Consider the following 26,682-nt stretch of genomic DNA (forward strand, 5'->3'; position numbering starts at 1 on the left):
TTCTTACTTTAGGTCTCCCCTTAGGGTATTAAATACAAAATTTCTTTTTCACTTAATTCATCCTTGTATAAAGACTGGTAATTACGATGCGACTTTTTCGATCTAATTTCCCCTTCAGCGATAGAATTCCAACTTACGTAACGTAGTGTTCTACTGAATACTGTGCCACACAAGTATTCTCGTAACCTTGACATCAAAGTTGTAGAGTCAGGATTATTATAAATTAATGAACGTAACCTTGATAAATCAATTTGTAAAATCTTTCATTTGGGGATACTCTTTATGATCTTGGCCCACATTGTCGTAACAATAGATAAAAAAAAAATTCTGAATGGATTAGAATAAATTTTATCATCCAATTTTCAATTTAAAGAAAAAAATTTGAAAAAAAAAATTCTGTATTTTCCAAAACTAAATTTTTTTTCATGATTTTCTTTCTAATAATGGAACGTTTTTTTTTAAAAGAAGATTCTGTTTTTATCAACAGTTAATCATCCTAAGAATGCAAAAATTGAGATTTGTTTGTTGATTTTAATTGCATCAAGAACCAAAACTACTATCCGTATCATTAATTCTAAAAATGAATCAATATGATTTAGAAAACTGAAATTAGCAAAAAATTGCTTTTGATCATTTTTACACTGTACATTTTACACTTTTTTTTGATCATTTTACACTTTTATGATTTTCCTTTTTTTGTTGAAAGATAGTTTTCTCAATGCTCAAACATATAAAATGTATGAAAATACAATAAAAATCATTATTCGTTTATATGGTGCAGAACATTTATAGAAAAAGTTTAAATTTTTAAAAATATAAAATTTTTTTCAGTGAGGTATCAAAATGAGATAAGTTTTCGTAGTTTTCAAATACATAAATATATATATGCAGTATCTTTCGTGGATAAAAAAATAAGGTGAACTGGTTAAATAAAAGTTCATATAAAAAGGTCACCTCAAAAATTTCTGAGACCAATAATGCCTGTATGCCAATAAGTAAGCAAAGTTGAGTTTACATATTTTCAACAACAAGTTTTAAAGTTTTTGAAAATCCTAAGCTTTGTATTATTAATATTCTGAATAAGTTCTTGAAAATCACTACGATTCTCATCAATAAAATATGCAATTGTTTGCTGCTCATCTTAATAATACGAAGCTAGCTTTGCCTCAATTGTAGGTAAAACAAATCTCGCCAAATCCGTGACTTTAATGACTTTTAACTTTACTGAAGTTCATAGATAAAAGAATTTTTATTTCACCAAAGACTCGAAATCTAGTGGATCTTTTTTAATGAAAATTGGCATGAAGATAGCTATATTAACCCGGATTTTTAAAGTGAACGTAAATCGGAAGGTATAAACAAGAGAAACTAATAAAATTAATTGAATTGGGAGGGAACCAATGTTAGGATTTTGGTTAGAAAATGAGAACTATTTTTCCCACACAATTAACAACGGACCAGGGATGGTCCAGAGTAACATAAGATCTGGCTGCTATCAATACCATCAGTGCCTGATTTATCACAAAGCCTGAGAAGCCCAGGCCTAGGACCTTCTTAGTTTTGGGGGCCTCTAAATGTTACAAATAATTCCTTTGTTTTTCCCTAAGAATTGTCAGTTACAATTATGAGTTAACAAAGACAGAAATTAATATAAGCTCAAACTTACTAATATGTCGTAATTTATTTATAAGTAATTTAAAAAACTTCATAATTAAACGATAGGTAAAGCAGTTAGCAGTTTTTCGTACTGTATTTTTTTCTGTCTTAATTTAAATAGACGATACGTAGTATTAATTTGGACAGAAATTTTCTGGAAGATATTTATTTTATTAAATGGTTAGCTTTTTCTTTCCTGATCTGAAAATAGCGTTGCTCAATGAGTAGAATCAACAGGAACATTTAAACTAGCTAGGTTATGCTACCAATATGCTGTAGTTTTGAACTTTTTGAAAATTTCATTCTGAAGTGAAAAGTCTATTTTCGAGAGAGTAGGGAAAATTCCATAAAATTATAATTTGGAATATTTAATTTCGTAATCAAACTGCCATGATATTTTAATTATTTTATAAGACTTGCTCATGACTTTGGTTTTAAATTTTGAGAAAAATACACGGGTGAGTTCGCATTTAGTTCGAATTGGTGATGCTGGTTGACCACAAACTTCATTTTGGAGACCCCCTGCTCACATAAAAATTTTTTTTTCCTTCGAATTAAAAAAAAAAGCTTACAAATATATAGTTGCGTGTGGAAGTTTTTCTTCTAAATTAAACACTGTTCTACTTATTCCAATTTAAAAAGAATTCATTCCATTTTGAGGAAGCTTATCTCAACGATCTTCATGGTAGGTTTCTATGGTAACCTATACAAATATATCAGAAGCAGGACAAGCATTTATTTTATTTTTAAAGAGATCTTTTACAGCTCTTAAGTTTATTCTCGGGAAGTTTTTGTTAATAAACAATCATATATGAATTTCTTTCTTAAGTGAACTGCATTTCTGAACTAGTTTTCGATGAATGTAGCTATTAGTTGAACTAGTTCTCCAATTTTCTTCACCATGGTTGCTTCGATAGAACAGTTTCTCATTTTAACTAAATTCAAGTTTATAAAAATGTACGTTTATTTAAAAAGAGCAGTTATTGTATTTTTCGTTATTTGTTCAGAAATATAAATTTTTTAAAATTTCCTTCACTTATTTGTTTATTGAATTCAACAATTCTTTAAATTATGAAGTATTGAAAAGTGTGATGAAATAACACTTCAATACCTCATAATATACAATACTTTAATAATATACAATACCTCAAAACTGAAATATTAGTTTGGCGAGTGGTTTGAAACGAAATTAGTCATACAGATAATTTTCGATTAGCAATTTACCCTGTCAAATTACTGATTTAAGTTATCGTCGAGGATAATGTTTCTGTATTAAAGTTTTCGGAATTTTTTGCTTCAATATTTTTAAAATTCTGCAATCCTTTCCGCTGGTTGACAATAAATGTCTGATATTTGATGCGATATCCTTTGTTCTTCTCGAAGCTTCTATATATTTACATTAAAAAGAGTGTTTCCTTAAAAAAAGAAATTTTGAAAAATATTTTCTATAAATTAACCTTTTGTTGCCGTATTGGTTAGAATTTTTGTTGCAGGAATGCAATACGAAGGAAAATAAAGAGCAAAAATGTTTAAAGGAAGAAAATAAGTGCAATTATAATTGCGCACAAGTTGCAAATTATTTTGAGTTTTATGTCTCAAAGATATTTTATTCCTACAGATAATTAGATGAATACCTTTTTAAAGTGAATCTTATAGACATTTTTTTTAAGGGAAGCAAGACGTTTTCGAAGTCGAAAAAATGATTTTTTTCAACCTTATCGACAAGCCATTTTTTCTTAATATTAAATACATTTTAAAACTTTACATTTATGACAACTACATATTAATATAATTCAATAACAATAAAAAGAAATTTAAAATGTTTATAAATTTAATTTTTATAAATATTTGAAAATTTAATGTAAATATAATTTTTTTTTTACCAGACATAACTTTCGGTACGCTCGTACAAAAAAAATCATTGTAAAGTTATGAAAATTTCTATGCTTGTTCATATACCTTATTTACATTTAATTAACTATATAAAGTTTATTTTTTTCATTATAATTTTGTTATACAGGGGAAGTTTTTCAAAATTTGAACGAAATTTTGCATTTTTTTCAGAAATACTACATTTATTTTGCTTATATATAATATATTCTGTACATATTATGAAACAAACTATTTCACCTGATTTTTCAAACATATTTACTTGAGTGTAAGCCAATTTTTCGTTGATATTTCATGTAGAAAATTTTTTGAGCGTATCGAAAGCTATGTCTGGTTAAAAAAAATTATATGTACATTAAATTTTCAAATATTTATAAAAATTAAATTTATAAACATTTTAAATTCCTTTTTATTGTTATTGAATGATATTGTTATGTAGTTTTCATAAATGTAAAGTTTAAAGTTTTAAAATTTATTTAATATTAAGAAAAAATGGCTTGTCGATATGGTTGAAAAAATCATTTTTTCGACATCGAAAACGTCTTGCTTCCCTTAAATTGAATGGTCTTTTGTTGACAGTGGACCATAAAGGGTTATTTATAAAATAGTCATGTGCTGAAGGATGTTTAATTTTTATGTAAAAGAATTTTTCTTTATCAATACTAGTTATAAATACTTGGTTGTATTTAATTCCAATACATAAACCACTTTAAAGCAAAATTTAGAACAAAGAGACAACAGGAATTTTAAGGCCTTTTTTCTTTACTTCAGGTTGGTCTAGCTCGTGAATTTTGTAAGGTCATTGATTTTGACTTTCGTTGCTTAGAGCATCTTTATTACACTGAAGTAATACTAGTCTCGTTTTTTCTTTCTTTGATCCTATAATTTCATTCTTAAGGACCGGTTTCAAAAGAAAGCGAATATATTCATGTCTCTTATCCTAGGGCCACTAAATGTTTTTAGTTGCAACTTATCAATGACTTATTTGCTGTCAGTGCTTTTGTCGGGACAGTTTTGTATTCTTTAACCCTCTCCATTCGCTTATGAATTTTTTTTTTTAGAAACCTAGAACTACCTTTTTTATTACTAAAAACTTTGTCTTATGTATTTTGCTATCAGTATAAAACAGTATCCTTTCATATTTTATTCACTTAAGTCTCGTGTAGGCAAAAATTTTCAAGGTTCCTTTCGGGAATAAAAAAATATTTTAGGCAAATTTCTTTCTCACCGGGAGAAAGTTTTCGGGGTCTAATTTTAGGAGATATAGTAAAGAAGCATGAAATAAAAGCCCTATATGACTCCTACACTATGCGATTTCCGTTTTTCTCACTTAGAATTGAATGTCTAATTTTACTTGCCAAAAAGTTATTTTCCTAAAAACTAGAAGTTAATTAAACATTATAGAAGTGGAAGGAGGACGATTTTATTTAAAATAAAATTTCATTATTTTCCATGTCTATAAAAAGTTCTAAGAATTTAAAATTAGGTGCTGTGAAAGTTGTGAGGGAAACGTGGGATATTCGATTCTCTTTTTACATAAATATTTTAAATTCTTTTAAAACAACAAAATGTTCAAGCTAACATTACTTAGTAGCTTATATTTGCCTAATGTTTAGGTAAACATTTTATATTTGGGTTCATTTTATATCTAAACTTTTAATAGAGGATTTTTAGAGTACAAGCTAGGCCAAATCTCCATGCTTGGTGATTTAACCTCTTTTGAAAGAGGTTTGACTAGCGGGAATTGTATAAGTTATTAAAACCAATACAATAATTATTAAACGGTTACAGCTACGTTGCAGACGATAATTGTATCAAGAAATATTTATTAACAAATTAAAAAAAATACTAAACTTTAAACGAATTTAGTTTAAATCAGTAAGTAGAACTGTCCGAAGACAATTAAGTTTTTTGTTTCTTGGTCTTAATATTGATTCCTTTTTTCCATACATGGCAGTACTTTTACTTTCGTTACTTGTACCGCCGGTACAAGTAAAAAGTACGTACTTTTACTTGTACTTCGTTACTTTTTTAGGGAAAAAGTAAAAGTATTTGTAACGGAAATATCGAATGAAATCGTTACTTTTTTCTAAAACTCGGTAAGCTTTCTTAAAAAAAAAAAAAAAAAAGCTGTGAATGCAATATATATGCATTCACAGCTAACTTCGTGTTTAAATACCTTCTGTTTCAACTTATACACACATTCAATTATTTTTTACTAGCTCAAAGATCACAAAGCTATCTGAAATCCCGTGTTTGCTTTGTTTATGTGTTTTTAAAACGCGTTTCTAAAGAGTAAAACAATTTTAAATCAATGGTAATTTAATTAAACAAAAATAATAAACTAAAAATTAAAGTCAGTACATAAAATTTCTTTTTCGTGCAAATCCATAAAAAGTTTGATATTAAAATTATATTTGATTTTAAAATTATATTATACAATTATATTATAAAACTATATTATAATATTCCTCCGAATTTAAAAATAAATTAATATCCATAACTTTCAAAATTAAAAATAATTAAATAAATAACAACAATTTTGCAAAAACATTAAAGAACATTAGAATATTATTCAATAAAATTTTAGGTTACTTTGAATTTTCGATTTCCTAAAAGTGTACTTTTAAATCGTTACTTTTTTTGTTTAGTACTTGTACTTTTACTTGTACTTTTTACTCGTTACTTTTTAAAATAAGAATTTTTTACTTTTTACTCGTTACTTTTTTTAAAAATACTTGTACTTTTACTCGTTACTTTTTAAAAGTAACGTTGCTTTTTCACAATGAGCTTCATCTCAATTTTATTTTTCAAGCAAAATTCTTGATTCGAAACTCTCTTTATGAAAGTAATTTTGTAAAACAATACAATATTTTTTGTTCAAAAATAGTTTTTATAGGTTAACATAATTGGCGATTTTTCGCAGAATTTTTCTGCCTAAAATATTCTTACTTTATTTTGCTACACGCATTTCAGTTTTTTGGAAAAACTTTTAATTATGATTTAAAATATTTCTATTTTAACGATGCAATTATTTGGAGCAATCATTAAAATTTTTTTGTGTGGTTTAAATGTATCAATATGCATAAATTTTAACTGCAACAGCAGTGGTGCACTATCAGATCCGCAAAAAATCTTTGTGCCAATTTCAGCGTCTGAAGAGAGAGTGTTCATTAAATTTTGTAAAATAGTGAATATTGTCAAAAAAAAGCTAAGCAATTTCATAAAAATGACTACATGTCGTTCACCAATTTTTCAATCAATACTTAAATTTGATTTGTTCCAAAAATTCATAATTTAACCATCAGTGCTAGAAAATTTGCCTTGTCACGCGAAACCAGTTTTTTTCATCAGTTCTTACATAATGATAAGTAAATTAGATTTGATCATTTTGATGCTCTCTAATCTTCCATCTAAAATATTTAATATCAACATAACATTAAACATTTAATAAACAGCTAATATCTAAAACATTTAATTGAATACGGTAGTAATCAAACATAAGTCAGTTAGGCTTCACAATTCATGCCAGCGCAGCATACATAAAGTAATAAAAATGAGTTATGTGCTTCCATTAAAGTTTTTAAACGCATAAAAGAAATGCTGCTAAAGCAGATATAAAGATAGTTTATAAAAGAATTAAATACATAAAAAGCTTATAAACAGAGTAAAATAAAGCTAACAAAGAATAAAGCTAAATAAATTAACAATCCCAGGAAATTAAGATTGAGGTATCATACTAGTTTCGACAACTTTTTAAAAAAAAAAAATTTAAACCAGTTAACTTGTTTTATGTGTAAAAACTTAAGAAAAAAACTTAATTTTTAAATGGTTATTTTTAGGCAAAAATCAGGTATTATTCAGCGTATACGCTAAACAATAAAAAAAAAATTCCAATCACCTAAAATAAAAAATCCTTTGAGAATTTCCTTTAGAAGGTGATCAACTATGTAATGAACTATTATCTTAAAAGCAAGTGCATATGCTATTGAGTTAAGGATCAGTGTAATTAACACAAGCAAATTTCTGCTCTTGTTTTTGCGAAAAACATGTATAAAAATGAAATTCTACTTTTCTTCTTAGTCTACATCAAATCATAAACGCCCATGAAAAATTGTAGACAATCATTTCAAAAACGTGAGATTGTTTAATGTACTGTAAAATATGAATTTGAGAAACTAAGTTTTAAAATTAATAGCTTATCCACTGTTATCACGTTGTACAAAAACTGCAATAACTTCGTAAATAATTGGAGTTTAAACGAAAGTGGAGTATTTTTAGAAAGCTAAGAGTACGGAAATTTTAAATTTATAATAAACTCAGTTTCGAGTTTTTTCTCTAAATCCTGTTTTTGCACTAGTCAGAGATACCTTAAACATATATTTGATAATAGAAAAACTTCATTAAAAAAAATGAAGGTGGAAAATGTAGACATCTCTCAAGCTTTTAAGAGTATGCGTCCATTCTCAACTCGCCAGGTGAAAATTACATAATTTTAAATCTATTACGGAAAAAAGATTTTTATAATAGCGAGAAATTTTTTTTTTAATTCGCTTAAAAAGCTCTGGAGTTATGATAAATACTAAAAAAGTGAAATTAACTTTCAGATGTCTCATCTTTCGCCTGCTAAACATTTGGATTATATTTTTCAGATGGCTGCTCATATTTTGAGAATCCAAATCCATTGGAAAAAATTTATATTTATTCAGATAAAGTACGCTTTCTCCCAGATTTCCTAATCTAAAATATCGTCTACATTAAGTTGGTGCAAATTAAGTAACGTTTTTAAGGTTCGTCTCTCGAACGTCTTAGTATACGAAAATCCAACCAAAATCCAAAACAGGGTGTTAATTCTGTATACACATTTTTCAAACTAATTAAATATTTTTAAGTACTCAACACTTTCTTGATAAACTTACGTTGAAAGTAACATTTAAGTTTTTCAAATTAAATATTGTAAAAGCAGAAAAAGTAATTTGGTTCTATTACGGCTCTAACTTCTTAGACTTATTCCTTTTTCTAGACTATATCAACAAAAAAAGTTATAGCACTACTGCAACTTTTACACTCAGTTACGATGAGTGTTTAGGTTCAATACACACATGACAAAGATAATTTTTAATTAAAATAAAATTGATAACATTAAAAGCAAAGTTTAATTTATTGGATTACTAAGTGGTGCAAGGACACTTTTTGCTAGCGAGTGTCCATGAAGCTACGTCGGTCCACCGTTTTACCCGCTGTTCTTTAATATAAATAGTAATTTTCACTTAACTTGATCTATAAAAAAAAGTTTAATCCGAAATAATATAAGATACCATTTTTGTGCCTATCATGTTCAAAGCAATCAAAATTTGATGTTCCTTTTAGGTTTCTTTTTTGTCAGAAATATGAATTCATTGTATTATCAACCATGAAAAATCAAAGGACAACATTAAGAAGTATAAAAATTGAAAATGTACAGTTTCTTAAATGTGGATAAAATTATCTTATTGAAAAACTTTCCTTCAATTTTAAAACAGATTAATTTTATTTCCTGAGCTAAGAAATCCAATAATAAAATATTGTAGCAACTCTGAAATTGTACCGTATTAATAATTGACTTATTACAAAAAATTAATTTTCCTATACTCTATGACAAATCGTAATTTACAATAAATTTCTCACCTGAATATGAAGTGATCGAGACACATTTTCAGTGTTAAGTCTCTTCTGAAAACAATTACGTTAACTAACATTAGCAAACTAAACTAACATTTCAATAACTAACTAGATATTTTCCTATCTTGTTTCTCAAATCCACAAGCATATTTCTTTTCGAAAACATCAATGACTTTAAATCTAGATTTTCTTAAGACTCCTCCCAGAAAATATTTCAAACCGCAATTCAGATGTGACAAATTTTTGTTTGCAAATGATAGATTAATCACCCTGACTCATCTATTCAAAAATTTAAAATGCAAATTACTTCGATTGGAACAAACTTATACAAGAGTTGGTTTCCTCCTTTCTCTCCTTTCCAAAGAAATAAAAATTAATTTTTATCAGAAAAGGCATCATTAAGGTTGCCAGCTTAAAAAATTAAAATTTTTTGACAGCTGTTTCTTCATGTTCAATAAACTGGAGCCTAACCTTTACCCAACTTTAGCTTTTTGCTACCTAAGCGTCATAATTTTTAAAGCTTAAATCTTCCGCATTGACAAGGTTTTTAAACCTACCATTTATAAAAAGATTAATTTTTTGTTTTATAAGCGTGCAATATCTTCCTTATAAATCTCATTCTAATGATAAAATGCACTTATAGTTGTGGTACATGAAATGTTTGAATACCTAATTAAGAGGAAGTCTGCAGCAATTAACTTAACAGCATTTCAAAATAAGATAGGGTCAAAGGTCATGTACGTACGTAAAGAGTGGCAACTATTTTATTACGCTCTTTATATTCTTATCGAAAATTTTGTTTTGATTTTTAAAATTTATTTCTGTTTCTAGTAAATTATTTCCTTTGAAATGCTAAGTTTCACAATTCGTATGCAATCGTGAAGTTGTTTCGGAATTAATTGTTACACATTTTTCACAATCAAAGATTTGAGCACTTTTTTTTGTTTGAAGCATTTTAAAATGTTATGGAATTTCTTAGTAAACGTTATAAACTGTTTAGTTTACCATAAAATGTATTACAATTTAAAGGAATTTCTATTCATAGATGCTACAAAATATAATTTAATTAATAAGTTTGACAAAAAATAGTATATAACATACTGTGAAACCCCGGTTTTACGTTGTCCGTATCAAACGTTATCCCGCTTCATGCGTCATTTTCTGCTGGTCCGTTAGAATGGCCTACACCGATAATGTAAAATTATCCCGGAAATTGGAATTTACGTTACTTTTTCAGAAAATCCCGCTTTATACGTTTTTTAAACAGAACTTTTTCAAAGTACTTCCTTTAAAAAAAAATATGATCTGTTCTGACATTTCTTCTGCTCTATATTACTGTCTTTTTGTTTGTCAGAGGGGGTTCCTCCCCCCCTTCAGTCAAAATTATTAGACTATGAGAAGTGCAGAACACAGGAAAGGTGGTTAAAGGTAGTATGGGAGCCATAGTATGGGGATAATGTATAGTAGGGTAAAAGTCTCACGCATGGGAGCGTAAATTGTAAAATTTGTGAGTGGAATTTTTTTCAGCTAACTTCAATCATTGAGTCTTTAGATAATCCAATCTTTTAAAGAACGTCACATTGAACAGCTGGTTGGTAATCATTTCCTTCTCTTGACTTTGGTAACTTGCAAAATGCTTCGAAATCAAAAATAAATGCTCTGATAGCTCTGATTTTGATTCTACAGTCTCGACTAAAATTCATTTAAAATGGGTTGAATATAGCCAACTTCTCGCTATGTAACAGTGCTCTTTTAGAATAAAATTGCGTGGTTGAATATCTTCGATGTGTATATCGACTGCAACACACATTCCCATTTCTTTCAAAATCCTTCAATATTTTCCCCTTATGATAATTGGACTGAGTTTGGGTAACCGTTGATTAAGCCACAACTATATTTAAAAAATATTGAGGGATATACCAACAACTGATCAACAGTTCCAAAACATAAACTAAATTTTTGTTTGTCAATGTAAAGAAAATTAGCAAACAGTAAGTATTGAGTGATATATTGTTGAAATTCTATCAAAGTAAATATTAAATTTTTCAAATAGTCATCTTATGAGAGTCAATTTTAGAAAAATATAGCTGTTTTTCCCCTGACTTTTGAGTTTTCTCGCTTTGCTCGTTTCTTAACGCTAGTTCGGTGAAAAGCATAAAAGACCTGGGTTCCTATATATATATATATATATATATATTTATAGGAACCCATGTTTTTATACTTATATATATACATATATAGATAGATATATATAACATGCATATTTATTTCTCCTACATAAGTAATTTAAAGTGCAGAAGCAGTGAGTTTGGGTAAACATAGATTAAACCATAAAGTTTCAAAAGCGCAAGAGCGAAAAAAGAGTAATAATAAATTAAAGAAATAAAAATGAGTAAAATAACAAAATTAACAGATCGTGAGAGTATAATCTAGGATTACGCTATGCAGAAATTTTTCAAATTTGAATTTTTATATTTTGAGAATATTTTCAATATTAAAAACTTTTTATTTATTTTAGGTTTATATGAGCTCGCTTTTTTGTAAACTTAAAGTTATCAATGGAAATGAAACAGAGTTTGCCAAAGTAAAATTTCTTCCACAGTGATTTAAGACTTTCCAAACAGTTTGTTTAAATGTCTAAAAACTCAATTCCAGTAAAAAAATAAATAATAATCGCGATAAAAGTTGAACGTAATATAAACACATCAAATAATATCTAACCCTCACGAATACTTATCAACAATTTTTGTTGATGTTTACAGTTTATACACCAGTCTGAATTACAGTTTACATCAGTTAACAAGTTGGTTCTTTTTAACTTGTCCAACATCCTATCGATCTTGAACTACTTTTATGAAATGTCTTGCAAACGCGATCACGCGAGTCATTTTCAGCCACCTTTTTTTTTCATGCCACCGGGTTCAAGCTCACCGCATTGTTTGGCCCGATTCCGCTGTTATTTATCGACAAATGTTCACTTTCTTTAAAGATAGTGATAGTGAGCAAAGTGACCTATATGCTCTTTTGAAAAGTTGCAATGAACTTGTATTGCCTAGGGTGAGAAATATGAAATAAAATCTCTGAGCTGTCATGTTTTGAAAGAGTGTTTAATGTAAATTCAGTTATTGATTTTTACATAAATTCTGAGTAAAAATACTTTAGCCTACATAATTTCATTTATGCAATTAAACTTTTAATTCGTAGTGCCTGTGCTATTAAGGAGATGTCCTTGAAAATAAACGGCTGAATTTTTAATCTTCTAAAGTACTTCACTGAGTATTAAAACAGAATATTAATGAACTGTCCGTATCAAGGAGTGATTAAAACAGAAATATTAGTTTCGTTTTGTTTGGTAGATATGTTTCACAAATATGCTTAAAGAAATATGAGCAACAATTTAATGCGAACCATGACATTGTACCCTTTAAGGCGGAAAAATCAAAGTAACATTTCTAAGAAATAGATTAATTATATTCATTTGAATAATACGAAGGAATTAATGTTATAGAATTCTGATCTATAAACTTCTGTAATTGATACATATTTACCATATTTAACGTTGACCTTTAGAGTGACCAAAAATAAAAATAAATCACCCTCAATAAATTTTGTCTTAATGAGTTGATTTTCGCAACCAAACTTAGTGGTTCGAAAGGTTGATCTTGAATATGTAAATTTAGATGACTTTATTTTGTGGTATTTAATGAAGTAGTGACCAGCTTTTGACAAGTTATCAAAAATTTCGACTATCTTTGATCCAAGTATCCTCATCACAGTCAGGTTTTAAATTGTCTTGAAAAGTTGCAAAGAAGGCTTTAGTTGGTTAACTTCGATAAAGAATATTGTTCTACAGTGGATTTCCTCTCATGTTTATATCTATGAAACTTTCTAGCAGAAAAAATATTTGCAGACGGGAGATTCAATACGTGAACAAAAAGGAATAACCGCCAATGCTTTGAATAAGACCTATTAAAATTATGAAAAAAATTAAGGATAAAATCTGGTAAGAAATTCTTCGAGTTTCGAAGAAGGCATAAAACTTCCCTTACTATTTGTGCATGATTATAAAAGCTGTCCAATGCAAAAGTTATGAAATAATAGACGCCGTCCAATTTTATGCCTAGTGGTCCTGTGTTGCAAGCAGAACTATAAGTTCATCTAACATTTTATTTAGTTTTTAAATTTTTATTGTTATTCTTGTTTTCAATACCTGTTTGTTGCTTTACCTTGTATGGCTTCACTCAAGAAAATGGTATCTGAGCTATTTCTTAAATTATAAAAATATAGCAAACATAATCTCTGTTCCTGTCTTTTATTTTTGCAGAATTTCGCTTTTAACCATCACAATATGGTCGCAATAATTCAGTCAAAACTGCATTCGAAATTTTCCCTTAATCTCACTTTTTACTTACATCACAATACCTCGATACTTTTTTTTTTGCGAATCGAAAACTTTTCGCACACAATTAATGAAACAAGTTTACCCAAAGATGATTCCATATAAAACACTTTATTTAATGTATTTTAATTAATAATTTTTGAAGCATCTTAAATTATTAAGTATGAAACTTTTGCATAATTTTAAATCGCGTAATTTTATTACATAAACGAAATTTAACTAAAACAATGTGGAAACCTTGAGAAATATTTTTTAATAGGTCTTATTTGAAATTTTAGAACGAACTTTTTAATTTTAGATTAAATGCTTTTTAAATTAAGTATTTTAAAATTGAGTTAAAAATTAGCATATTTCTCTATTACCCAAGATTTTCAAGCATTAAGAAATATCTTTGGATAAAAGTTTTATAATTATATGCAAAAAGTTCTAAAGTGAAAAGTATGAATTTCGGAAAGTGAAACTAATGCTTATTTAATTTTGTTTTAATTGTTTTGTTAAAATTCTTTCGCTTTACAATAAAAACTAAAATTCACGCATAAGTTTTATTTTAACATTATAAACAATTTGAGTGCTAAGAAAGTTTTTATGCTGGTAAAAAAACATTTCTTAAATTTGCAAGTGCCAAAAATTACATCATTATACCACTACGTCAAGGCGAAAGTTTAAAAAAATTTACTCAAAAGTGAAAATAAATAACTTAAAAAATCGTATTTCTGAAAGTGAAACTAAGACTTGATTGATTTTTGAAAATCTTATCTAAATGAGAAATTAATTTATAAATCAATATTTGAATATTGCTACTTTATCTTTAATCCTACGCTTTTCTTTCTTAAAAACTATGATTTTTTTACTAATATTCAAAATAAGAAAAATGTGACCTTATTCAAATTAGCTACGAAATGAAACACTAATTGTTTCATTTTGTTTTTCTTCGTCTAGTTCATCGATTGCAACAAGTCTTAGAATGTTATATAGCATTGAAATATTTTCACGAACACCAACAAAAAAAAGAAAATACTAGAAGTGTCAATCACCAATTGTGATTAATTTTCTATGCAAATTCTATTTATGAATGAAAGATACCGTTATATCAAGCATTTTGCCTTGAATAGATCGAGAATTACCAGGTCGTTTAACATAGAGTGAACCACAAAAAGAAAATCACCTAGAATATTTTTTATGCTAATGATCGAGTTGAAAGGCACTGAGTGCCAATCTTAATGGTTCATAGACCTCAATGTTGATTAGTGATGAATATTAAATAAATTAAAAAAAAACAAAAGAAAATACGATTTCTCTACATATACCCCTTTTTCGAAAGTGGTCAAAATAATGAAACAATTTCTATATTAATAGTTTTTCATATTTCTCCAGAAATAAGAGAATTATTTTATAACTTTAGAAGTTTTGAGATCATGCGATTTCACATACATATCAACAAAGTTTAAAAATTTAAGAGGTTTAAGGGCCCGACAATAAATTACAAACGGAATGTTTTTGAATAACCTATGCCAAGCATTTTTACGATAGATTTGTAACTTGTGACAGTTATTTTGGTTATTATATAAACTACTCACGAAATTTCATTCGCCTAGCCTAAATATTTATGAAGATATGGATATTTTTACAAAAAACTAAAAATTTTGTTTTACGTTTTTTTTGCTATGACTTTGAAAATATTGTATAAACTTAAACACATTTTTGGTTGCTATTTAAAATTACAAAATGATTGCTTTAAAATTTGAAAAAATTTAATTTAAAACTGCTCTAGATATCAGCTATTAGAGTAGTTATCTTATACTGCGCATGGGCGGGTTTTTCTTAGTTTTACATTGAATCTTATTTGGCAACTAATAAAAAAGAAAAAGACGGATTTGATTATCTTAAAAATTTAAAGTTTTTTTCTAAGTTTTCGTTCGTTTTAAAAGAATGCTCAAAATGTATATATCATTTTATACTTTTAAGCAAGATTTATTAAAAATGACACCAGTATTGTTGGAATAACTCCCCCTAATAATAACTCCCGTATCTTTTTTTCTTGCCTGTTTTCTTTCCGTATTATATCATTTTTGTGCAGGAACGTTTATTGTAAGGTATCATTTTTTTAAATTAAATTCTGTCTACGTTACAAAATATTTGTAAAACATTTAAAAAGTACAAAAACTAAAAGACTTGCTAGAAACTTTTCGAATTTTTAAGATATTCAAATCGGACTAGTTGCTAAATACGACTCACTATAAAATTACATATAAAAATTTTTTTTCACGCACATGCGCAGTATAAAGGAACCATTTTACTTATAAATTTCTTTTTTTGTTTTTTTGAAGCAAAAAGTTTAATTTTAAATTGCTCTAAAAATTGTGTTAATTTTTATTGGCCATTTTTAAAGTTATAGCAAAACAGCGGAAGACAAAATTAGTCTTTTTTTTATAAAAATATTCATATCTCCATAAATATTTGAGCTGGGCTTTCGAAATTTTGTGTAATTATTTGTTAAAATAACAAACATAACTTTAACAAGTTACAAATCTGTTACATGTTATGGTGTAGGATGTTCAAAAACATTTTCCCTTTTGTAATTTATTGTCGGTCCCTTAAAGCATAAAATCATTTATGTATGAGAAATCGCATGATCTAAGTTCACTTATCACTTATTTCTCTTAATCACTTACTTCTGGAGAAATGTGAAAAAACTGTTTCAGTATGTAAGTGCTTCCATTATTTTGTCCACCCCATGTAATACAACAGATATTTATATACATGCAAATAAACATATAAATATAAACATATATAAATATATACATTTATAAATATATAAATACATATATAAATACATGTATACATATATAAATACATGTATACATATATAAATACATGTATACATGTATGCATGTATGCATGTATGTATGCATGTATGTATGCATATATTTATACACATAATACTACAGTATTGTATTACTACAAGAAGGGGGGACAACCGAAACATTATCGAAGAAGTTCTGTGCGAAAGGTTTTAGATTCGCTTCATAAGTTTTCGAGATGAGGGGAAGTACGAAAAGTGAAAGTAACATTAAGGGGCCACATTTCTGATTCTCTTGACTTAACTATTGAAGTTATTGAACCATATTTTTTAGTTCGCGGCTCCGCCCGATGTAGTTAAAATTTCTAATCTAATGGAAAAAATGCGTTTATTCAGGGAAAGCTTTTTGCCTGAATTTTATAATTTGTCTAGTGTTCAAATTTTGGGTCAAATTATAGGTCAAATTCTTGAACTCTTGAGATAGACTTATTAACTGCAGCCTATAGCGTTATCTAAGGTTACTTAAGCAACTTTAAAATTTCCCACATTAAGGTAAGATTACTTTTGAGATGAATTGTTATAAAACTTGGGATTGCAGTTACATTTCACATTTACCTGTATTAGTTTTTTAAAGTATGGAAGTTAGATTATAAAGAAAAAATTTTAAGTTACCTCGTAATATTTGGTAAATTTAGCTTATGTTAGAGATGGGGTAGCAAAAAGTTAAAATAAATGTTCAGATACTGCTCCATATTTATTAGCGTAATTGAAATGAAAAATTTTGCAATTTTTTTTAGGTATTTCAGGTACTATCTATAAGTAAAAGCTAAATAAGCCATAATAACTTCCTAGTTTGTTATTTTCCTAAAGAGACTATTAATAGTTCAAATTGTTAGAATATATTGTTCTGAAGGTACATTTAATAAAAATAAAATTGCTTCATATTGTCAACTTCATATATTAAAAATATTGTCCAATGAAGGGATTCAGTTTTCTAAAATGGGACACTTACAAGGTCTATTAAAAAGCGCTTTAAAATTAAATGAATTTTTACCTTGTTAGATTTTTAAAATTTCCAATAAACCATGTAAATAAAGTTACACAGTAACGATATCAAGCATTGTAGAAATCATTCTGTTAAGGATCACTATTCACTGGGCCTAATTGGGGTCTCAAACTCACAATTTGACCTAAAAGTAAAAAAAAAAGTTGTATGAAAATTTGATTTTTATTGGCTATTATAGGAAACAATTACTTTAAAAATATCGAAAAAAAATCATTAGAAATGTAATGTAACCATGAAAGGACTTTCTGAGATTGTTTTAGAATTTAAGGAGTAAAACTTAATAATTTAGTGATTAAACTTACGAAAAGGTTTTAACTATAAACTTTTATAACGCACAGTCATAATTTAAAACTTTAAAAAATCTTATGGCATGAAATGAAACAAAGTAAAAACAGTTATAATAATAGAGTTGTTAAAATAAGTTACGTAGCAAAGGTGACTTATGTTACCCCCTGAATCATGGTTAAACCGAAGATTAATCAGTTGTTTCAGTGAAACAGAGTTTATTTATAGTAGTGAGAACAGAGTGTTAAATAGTAGCAGAAAATGCAATTTTTACTTAGAAATAAGTATCTTAAACTGTTTTTTTAAGAAAATACTTTATTGCATTCTTTTATCTCTTTAATTATAACTTAATGAGACTTTGATTTTTTTCATACCATTTTTTGCACTTTGTGGAACACTTTGCAGCGTATTTCTTTATATTTTGGGAAAAAAGAAACAAAATTTCATAGTCTAAAAATATTTATCTGCCAGAAAACTATTCAAAAGTGAATCAAATTTTTCACTTAATTTTTATTGTAACTGAAACACTGACAAACGATGGCAAAAACAACACAGAAAATTGCTTTGTAAATATAAAAAAATTACGAAACTTAAGCGAAACTTTTACCAAACGTTGACCAATATATTGGCATAGCTGCAAATTTTTCAGGAAGATTTTATGCTTATAATGATAGCAAAACCTACTTATCTATTTCATTAATGGAATTAAAAATTAGAATGATTTTCACAACCACTAGATTTGAATAAATCTACCAGCTAACATTAGCTATATAATTGTATGCGAATCGTAAAATAATATCGTAAACTCTGGCAACGTTTTAAGTTTTTCCTAATTTTGAGTTTTCAATTCTCATTTCACAGCAACTGAAAAAATAACTTTTGGAAAGAGTCTGGCAGGTATGCATCAGATTCTTGATCTTGGTAGATTAATAAAGGGAAAACGAATGGGTATAGTTTCAATTTCGTAACAATTTTCGGGTCCCTGAAGTTAGATAATATTTCAGAACTTTCTTGCGGATAAACAATTTTGAAACAAGATTATATTCATTCTACAATCAATTATATTTTATACGAAAATTTGGCTTTTATGAAATACGTAGAATAAAGTAATGTATTATGAAATCATTCTGTAGGAAAGTTTCAATTGTTCCAGAAAGAACTATTTTTTAGATATATTTTTTGGATGTATCGAGGTAAAAGTTGAACTATCGTTGTCTTATTTGGACATTTTGTTGAATTATGGATGGACTATATAAGAATATTTTGTTTATTGATATATAATTTTGCAAACTGTCTTCAGAAAATTCCACATAACATAAAGTAATAAGATATGGAGACTGAAGAATAAAAAGCAAAACATTCCCAAACACTTGGCTAAAAATTCAACAAATAATAGTTTGAAACTTTAAAAGCAAAATAATGTTATGTCCGTAACAAAATACTATGCACTGATGCTTATAGATGTAAACTTAATAATTTTTTCTGATTTAATTTCATTATAAAATTATACGATCGTAGTTCGATTAGGTAGCTGCAATTAAGTCTTCGTAAATGTAGTCAAGAAAAGCAAAGTTTAAAAACGCAAATTAAGTTGTAAATTTTATTTCAGTTAATTGTGTAAATAAATTAGCACTAATAACTTTCTCTCATTACTACAAAACTTACCAGTTTAACAACTGAAAAATTAATCTTTTTAATTTTTTTTATGGAGTGTGAATTCGTATTAATGTTAACCCAAAATTCAGCATCTAATATGCAATGTTAATCTCTATATCAAAATCTTTTTCACTGATGCTTATAGATGTAAGATTTTTTTAATTGTAATTAATATGAAATCTCAAATTGCATATCATTTGATTAATTAAGTTCAATTAAGTCTTCGTAAGTTCAGTCATTAAAAAGGAAGAAATTTTAGAAGCGTAAATTAAATTCAAAAACGTATGATTTTCAACTAGCACAATTTCATTACGCAAACAGTATAGCTAATAGCTTTACCTTGTAACCACAAGTAGGATTACTTAAAAAATCTGAGAATTAAAGTAATTGTTCTTTTCGAAGCCTGAATTCGTTTTAATTCGTCACTCCACGTTGAATATGCAATGTCAGCTCTGCAATCAAAATCCAATCTATAGATGTTTATAGATGTAACATTTAAAAATAAAGTATAAAATTACGCATTTATGGTACATAATTTGATTAAATAACTGCAATTACGCTTTTATTAATATAATAATGAAAAGAAAAATACTTAAAAGTATATATTAAGTTTAATGGTTTTAGTTGCAAATTTTCTTTGGGTATAAACTGAGCACTAATAACTTCTCCTCTTAACCACAAGTTTGACTATTTTATTGTGTCGGAGAATTAATTATCATTCTCTATGAAGAAGTTAATAAAGTGATTAGAAAGTGAAACGATTATATTAATGTTAGGCTTTGATATTTGTGTATTTATTGAATTATTTGAAAGTTTCTGTACTTCGGGACATCCTGAAGATTTAACAAAGTTCAATTAAAACAGAACTCCAAATTACGAATCTTATCTTGATTTTCGTTCTTATCAATGTAATAAAGAAAAGCAAAACAAATTTTAAAGCACAAATTAAGTTCCAAAACGTATGAATTTATTTGCGGCAGTTCATTTTATACATAATGAGCACTAATAGCTCTGACTCCTAAACACAAATTTGACAGATTAATTATAATCATTATCCTTTACGATGTGTGAAACCTTATTAATGTTTTAATTTATCATTCCACTTACATTAAGCGATCTATTTCCGCTAGTGACTCAAGTTTAAACGTCATTCGATAAAGTCTTGGAGTTATATTAATAATGCGCTTTTAACCGCAAAATAAACAACGTGTCGACACAAAGCCATAATATCACGTTACAGGTTTACTTTCCTTTTTCAAACATAATTTGGTTAAAAACAAAAGCTCTAACGACTTATTATTTCACTGATGCTTATTATCTCTAAATTGCCACGAATGTCTTTGAAAAATAAGTAGAGAAATCACTATTGTTCAACAAAGGAAATGATGAGATAGAAAAAGGTTTAAAGAAATTGTGTACTTTAAATTAGCTTTTTGGTGTTTATATTGCTTTTGAAGATTTACAAAACAAAATAAAATATCTTTAAAAATGCCTATATTTTTAAATAAATACAAAATTAAACAACTTTAAATCGTAAATATTTATTTTATTGCATTTTTGTAATTTGAAACGGACTTTTGATTGACGAATGATCAATCCAAATATATTGCTCATTTTTGTTTGGCTATTTTATTATGTGCGTACAGTGAAATAGATAGCTAAAGTAATAAATGTTAAAATGGATTAAATTTATATTTGCTTCTTTCGCTTTTTTAAACTAATAAAAATGAAATTTGATAGATTTTTATATAAATTAATAATCCCTTTAAGGTAAAGTGACCACATTTTCATTGAGACAAAGCGGGACAAATGGGATGAAATGAGAATTACAATTTAGTTATATATATATATATATATATATATTATTGTATACATTCATATACTTGTACAAAAATGTACTTATTATTAATTATTGGTAACTATAAAAATATTTGTAAAAAATAATTTGAACATCATGATTTTTAATCAAATTAAATTTTTTATCTAAAAAAAAGTATGATTTTCTTTCACGGTCATATTTTTGATCTGAGTGAATACTTAGCAATAGATTCGGATCATTTATTAAAATGTCGTGAAATATTTCACATGAATTGGTCAAATTATATTTTACACTTAAAATAGATTTTTAAAGTTTTAATGTTCAACTGCGTTGTTTCAGTTGTCCATATTTTATTGATACCAGAAAAAACATGTTCTGTTGCTACATTTGTTCCTGGAAGGAAGAGCGCGAATTCTACAATTTTCAAAATATTTTGATAAGGAATATTATTCTGTTTAAAATGAAGGAATAACTCGGTCCATTTTTTTGTCTATTTCCACATTTGCAGATAACCAACATTTAATTTTTTCATCTGTAACATTTCATATGTTCAAATTTTTCTTTTTTAAAATAGTACTTACTGAATCAAAAATTATTTGTGAAGTTTCACTCGGCAATGAAACAAAATCTAATATTCTATATTTAATTCCTGTTTCTGGATCAAAAAATCTAACAATTGTGGGGAAAAATTTTAAATCTTTGTGGTTGGAAGCATCAGAATTCAAAATGCGCATTTTTCAAATTCTTTCTGCAATTGTGAAAACGAATATAGTGAAAAAATATTACAAATAATTGCTTCGGTTTTTGTCCTTGCACATGCATATTTTTTGTCGTTTGCACATGCATATTTTTTGTCGTATAATGTTTTGATCATTTGCGACGTCGAATTCATTGATCTGAAACTTTGATTTCGAGATCAAGGTTTATGGTGTGGAAAGCAAATAGCCCTTCCGCTAGTGCTAGCTGTTTTTCCGTGTTGCCAAAGCTAGCAGTGCGAAAAAACTGTTCCATTTCAGACGAGGAAGCGGCATTATTCAAAAATCTTTTGTGCCTCCTTGTCGCTAGATGTTTAGTAATATCGTTTTTTCCACCATTTGAGACCAAAAATTCAGTATTGCATTTATCACACCGTACCATATAGTCTATTTTGGTTTTTTTAATAAATTGAAATTCTCTGCTTAGCTCTTCATTAAATTTGCATGCTCTTTTTTTACTCATCTTTTATTCTGTGGGTAAATACTAGAAATGAATAAAAAAAAATTACTACATAGGCTAAAAAAGAGTATTAAATTTTGCCTTATTGACCGTTACGTTGTGGCGACTATTGCTCTACCACTATCTTCGTCAATCAAATAATGAGTCAAACCGAACGTCAAATTGAAAACAACAAACTGCACTGTATGCACTTATCTGAATTAAGCCGAGACGTAACGACAATGATCGAACACCACCGAGTAAATCTAACTCGGTACATTGCCTAATTTAGTTTACTCTGCATGCATTTTACGTGCTTTTTTAAATGTATTTTTTATTTCTTTATATTCACCATAATACTTAATAAATAATAGGTAATATATTTTTACAGTACATTTAAAATAAGAAATGCAGATATTTTCTAAAAAGCGGGACATTTTTAAAAATCGGCGGAACGCGGGACAGTCCACTAAAAAGCGGGACTGTCCCGCCAAAATCGGGACGTGTGGTCACTTTACTTTAAGGTCAAGACTAGTTTACACTGTCACTTTTCACAGTAAGTTAATATCTAATTCAATATATAATTATGTATTTAATACTATGTCATGTATTAAATATGTATTAAATAATTATATGTTACATAATTATTTAACACATAATTATTTATTAAATACTGTTTTGAAATAAATTTCCTCAAGTGTAGGTTTCAAAATAAGTAGTGTGTTCTGTCAATTATAGATTATCATTCATTCCCCATATAAATGGTCGTAACATTCTATTACTACTTAATTTAAGATTTGAGTTCTTTTTACAAGATAAATGGGTATTTAAGAATTTACATCTGTGGTTCAAGTGTTATAAAAAATTATTAAAAAGAAATGAACTTATTATGAAAGTTTCTCAAGTAGTTTACCTTTCGTTTAGGTAAACATAAAACCCCATGACTCTGAAAAACGTCAGTAATATAAATTTTTTTTTTATGTTTTAGCGTAAAATTTAAGGTGAGATGCCTTAAATATCTTTGATCACTTTTTTTCTTTCTCTGTAATTAAGGTGCCTTAATATTTGAAAATAATCAGTCCTAAGATTTATTAGCACGGAATATTCAAATACGTAATTTTTTTCCCTCTAAGCTTCAATGCACTTTTATAAATATTTCAAACATACTTCTTATAAATATAAAGCTCTTTTAAAAATGTATCATAAGCTTTTTTTACAAATGTTTCATAAGCCTTTTTTAATAACGAATTTGCCTTTTTTTTAAAATAAATTGTTGCATACATATAATTATTTCTTAAACCCCTATATAAAGGGATCTACAAAATTTCTAGAAAGCAGAACTAATTTTTAAAAGCCAGAAACCAGATTTCCAGATCTAAGAGGAACGGCAGATCAAAATCTTCTGTTGGCTTGACAGCCCTTTGTGGGCCAGAGCCTTCCCTAGAACCTTCCTTCATTCTGCCCTTTCCCTTACGGTTGTTCTCCAGTTAGTATTTCTTAGGATTTTAAAATCTTCTTCCGCACAGTCAAATCATCTGATCTTAGGCCTACCTCTAAATCGAGTTCCCATTGATTTGTAACTGAAGATCTTAAATGTCAAGGAATATGGGTCTATTTGACAGATTTTACCAGCTTATTTTGATGTATTTGACATCAGCTTCCTTGAATAGCCTATATAATTCAAAATTATGTCGTTTTCATAAGCCATCCATTTATAACACCGAAAATTTTTTCCTCAACAATAGCAAGCAGGTCTGCTTGGGATTTAAAGCTCATGTTTAGGATCCATAAGTTAGGACAGGTCTAATGATGGCTTTATATAGCATTATTTTTGTTCGTCTTTTAATTTTGACATTAGAAATGTTCGTAAGCCATGAAGGCATCGATAGCTGCTATCGAGTCTATTGCTGCGCTTATATCTTTTAAGGTATTAATATTTGAACCAAGATAAGTGCTATTGTCAACAAATTCAAATTTAAAATTTTCGGTTTCTTGTATTATACAAGTGCTTTTTTTTTCCTTGTGATTATTACCAAATCATCAGCATGTTAGAGTCCCCTTGCCGTCAGGCTGACCATGGAAGGCTCGCGTGGTCTTCCTCTCCATGTAACGCAAATGTGGGCTAGTTCCATCAAAAAGTCCTCCACGAAAGCAAACTTTCTCCCAATACTTGATCCAGAAGTTCCCTTGTCTTCTGGATTGGGTTCAAAATTACAAGGCTACGGAGTTGAACATTAGTAGTCGTGAACCCGAAAAATTGGGTCGGCTGTTCAACGATGGTTATAAAATAAAATATAAAATAAAAACATCAGCGTAAGCCAGAATTTTAGTGAATATTGAATGTTAAAACCGGAATCACCCATTTTAGCGCCAAGTTGAAAAGAAGACACGTATCGCACAAAATTTACAATTTCAAAGAATTATGAGTTTGCAAGGTAACTTTATACAGTGTGAATTAAAGTTTACTTAATAAGCCCTACAATTTTATCAGGAATGCGAGCTCATTAAGAGCTCTGAGTAGTAAATTACGGTTAATACTATAAAAGTGTTAAAAGTGTTAATTTATTATGTCACAGATTTAAATATAGGGAAACTATTTTACAGGCCTCATAATGACCAGATGCTTCGAATTTCTGCACCTCTGTTTTTATGTCTTGCATACATTTCGTGTGAGGAAAAATAGTATAATTTTAATTTTAGCATTTATTTAGAAAAAATTAGAAAAACTGAAATATATTTATATAAATATCGGTTCTGTAAAAAAAAAAGTCTCACAAATTTGGTTTATAAAACCAGAACGTGGAAAATCAAATTTAAAAATAAGCAGAAGCAATTTAAATAATTACTTACATATTTTTTTTAATCAAAATTAAATAAATATTAGTATGATTTTTACGTGATACTGAAAAATTGTAAATATTTGCTTAAAATGTTTAAATGAAACAAAGGCACGTTTTGTTTGCAACATATTCTTTACTTATCTCTAATTATAAAATTCACGTTTGTTGTTAAACATTAAAAAAGTTTCCTAAAATTATTTAATCAGATAATTATTTAAATGTTTTTATTAAATTAGTGTCATTTTACATGGTTATGGAAAATAAGTTCTTAATTATTTGCTTAGATTGCATAAAAACGAAACAAAATGGATTTATTGCTTAGCAATTTTCGTGTATCTAATTATAAAATTCACGATGATATAGTAATACATTAAAAATCTGAAAATTATTACTTAGAACTGCTGAGAATACTTAATAAGAGGGGATAAAATTCTTTTTCATCATTAATATGTTTGTAGCGTCTTCAAAACTTCCTTTAGTTTCATCTTGTTTTTTCCCCCTTTTTTTTCTTTTTAAGAATAAATTGTTATCAACATTTTGCTAGAAGACGCAACATCAGAAATGTCCAGCTTTTACCCTACATTAATTATAAAAACCTGTTTTTTTTTCTTATTTTCTGAAACCCTTAATCCAAACCTTCGTAACTGATCTTGAACTAAGAATGAAGAGGACGGCGTATTGCTTACGTCTTGAGCTAAATGACCAATGGGTATTTTTAGGATGGGGTCGCAAATTTCTCCGCATCCAATCGCATCTCTGTGCGGCAAAGATGGCGCTTCAGGCGCGAGTTATCAACAAAACTTTCGATAAGTGAATGATGAAAATTGTTTAAGATTAAAAATATCAAGAAAACAAAATCTGGAAATATCATAGAATCGTGTAATAGATAGTATCTTTAAGTGCTTTCAAACAGTTGTTCATAATTCTATAGTGTGTTTGTGGTAAAGGGATTCGTGAACAGGCATGGCAGTAACAGCGACCCGGGCAAAATTTGGAGTTTTCTTTTTGGGTATTTTAGGTATTGTGCTTCTTGTAATTGGAATTGCAGCTTTGTCTCTATTACCAATTATTTTTAATGCGAAATTACAAGAGGTAAGCATTTTTTCATGAAATTGTAAAAGACTACTGAAATGTTAAAAATTATTTATGACTTACTGTTGAATGAGAACTATTTAAAATATGAAATAGCATCGTAGAGAATTGTTTTTTGAGCACTTAGATGAATTTAGTACTTTAATGAATTGAGCCGCATGATAAATTGATCACTTTTATTATTGCTTTTATTACATCTTTTTGTTATAGTGAGGGAGAATTTTCATTAAATTAGACTTTTAAACATTTTGCTCTTAATACTTAGAGAATAACTAAAAATTAAATTCACACAACTGGGAGTATTACAGAATAATTCAAATATTA

The 26,682-nt window shown here is 27.7% G+C and overlaps 1 protein-coding gene across 2 annotated transcripts in view; it reads left to right on the forward strand.

The window, feature by feature from the left end:
• LOC107443635 (lysosome membrane protein 2) overlaps positions 1–26,682 on the forward strand; it is a 128,698-nt gene that overhangs the window by 31,460 nt on the left and 70,556 nt on the right. The window contains exon 1 of one of the 2 annotated variants that reach the window (XM_016057572.5): positions 25,907–26,358. The exons of the other annotated variant lie outside the window; for it this stretch is intronic. Coding sequence (XP_015913058.3) covers positions 26,230–26,358 — 129 coding nt within the window. The 5' untranslated portion in view covers positions 25,907–26,229. Of the gene's footprint in view, positions 1–25,906; positions 26,359–26,682 lie in introns of those variants that run through there. 2 annotated transcript variants of the gene reach the window in all.

The sequence above is a fragment of the Parasteatoda tepidariorum genome, chromosome 12, assembly GCF_982258835.1.
Source record: "Parasteatoda tepidariorum strain Cologne lab strain chromosome 12, Ptep-v5.0, whole genome shotgun sequence".
NCBI classification, from domain to species: domain Eukaryota; kingdom Metazoa; phylum Arthropoda; class Arachnida; order Araneae; family Theridiidae; genus Parasteatoda; species Parasteatoda tepidariorum.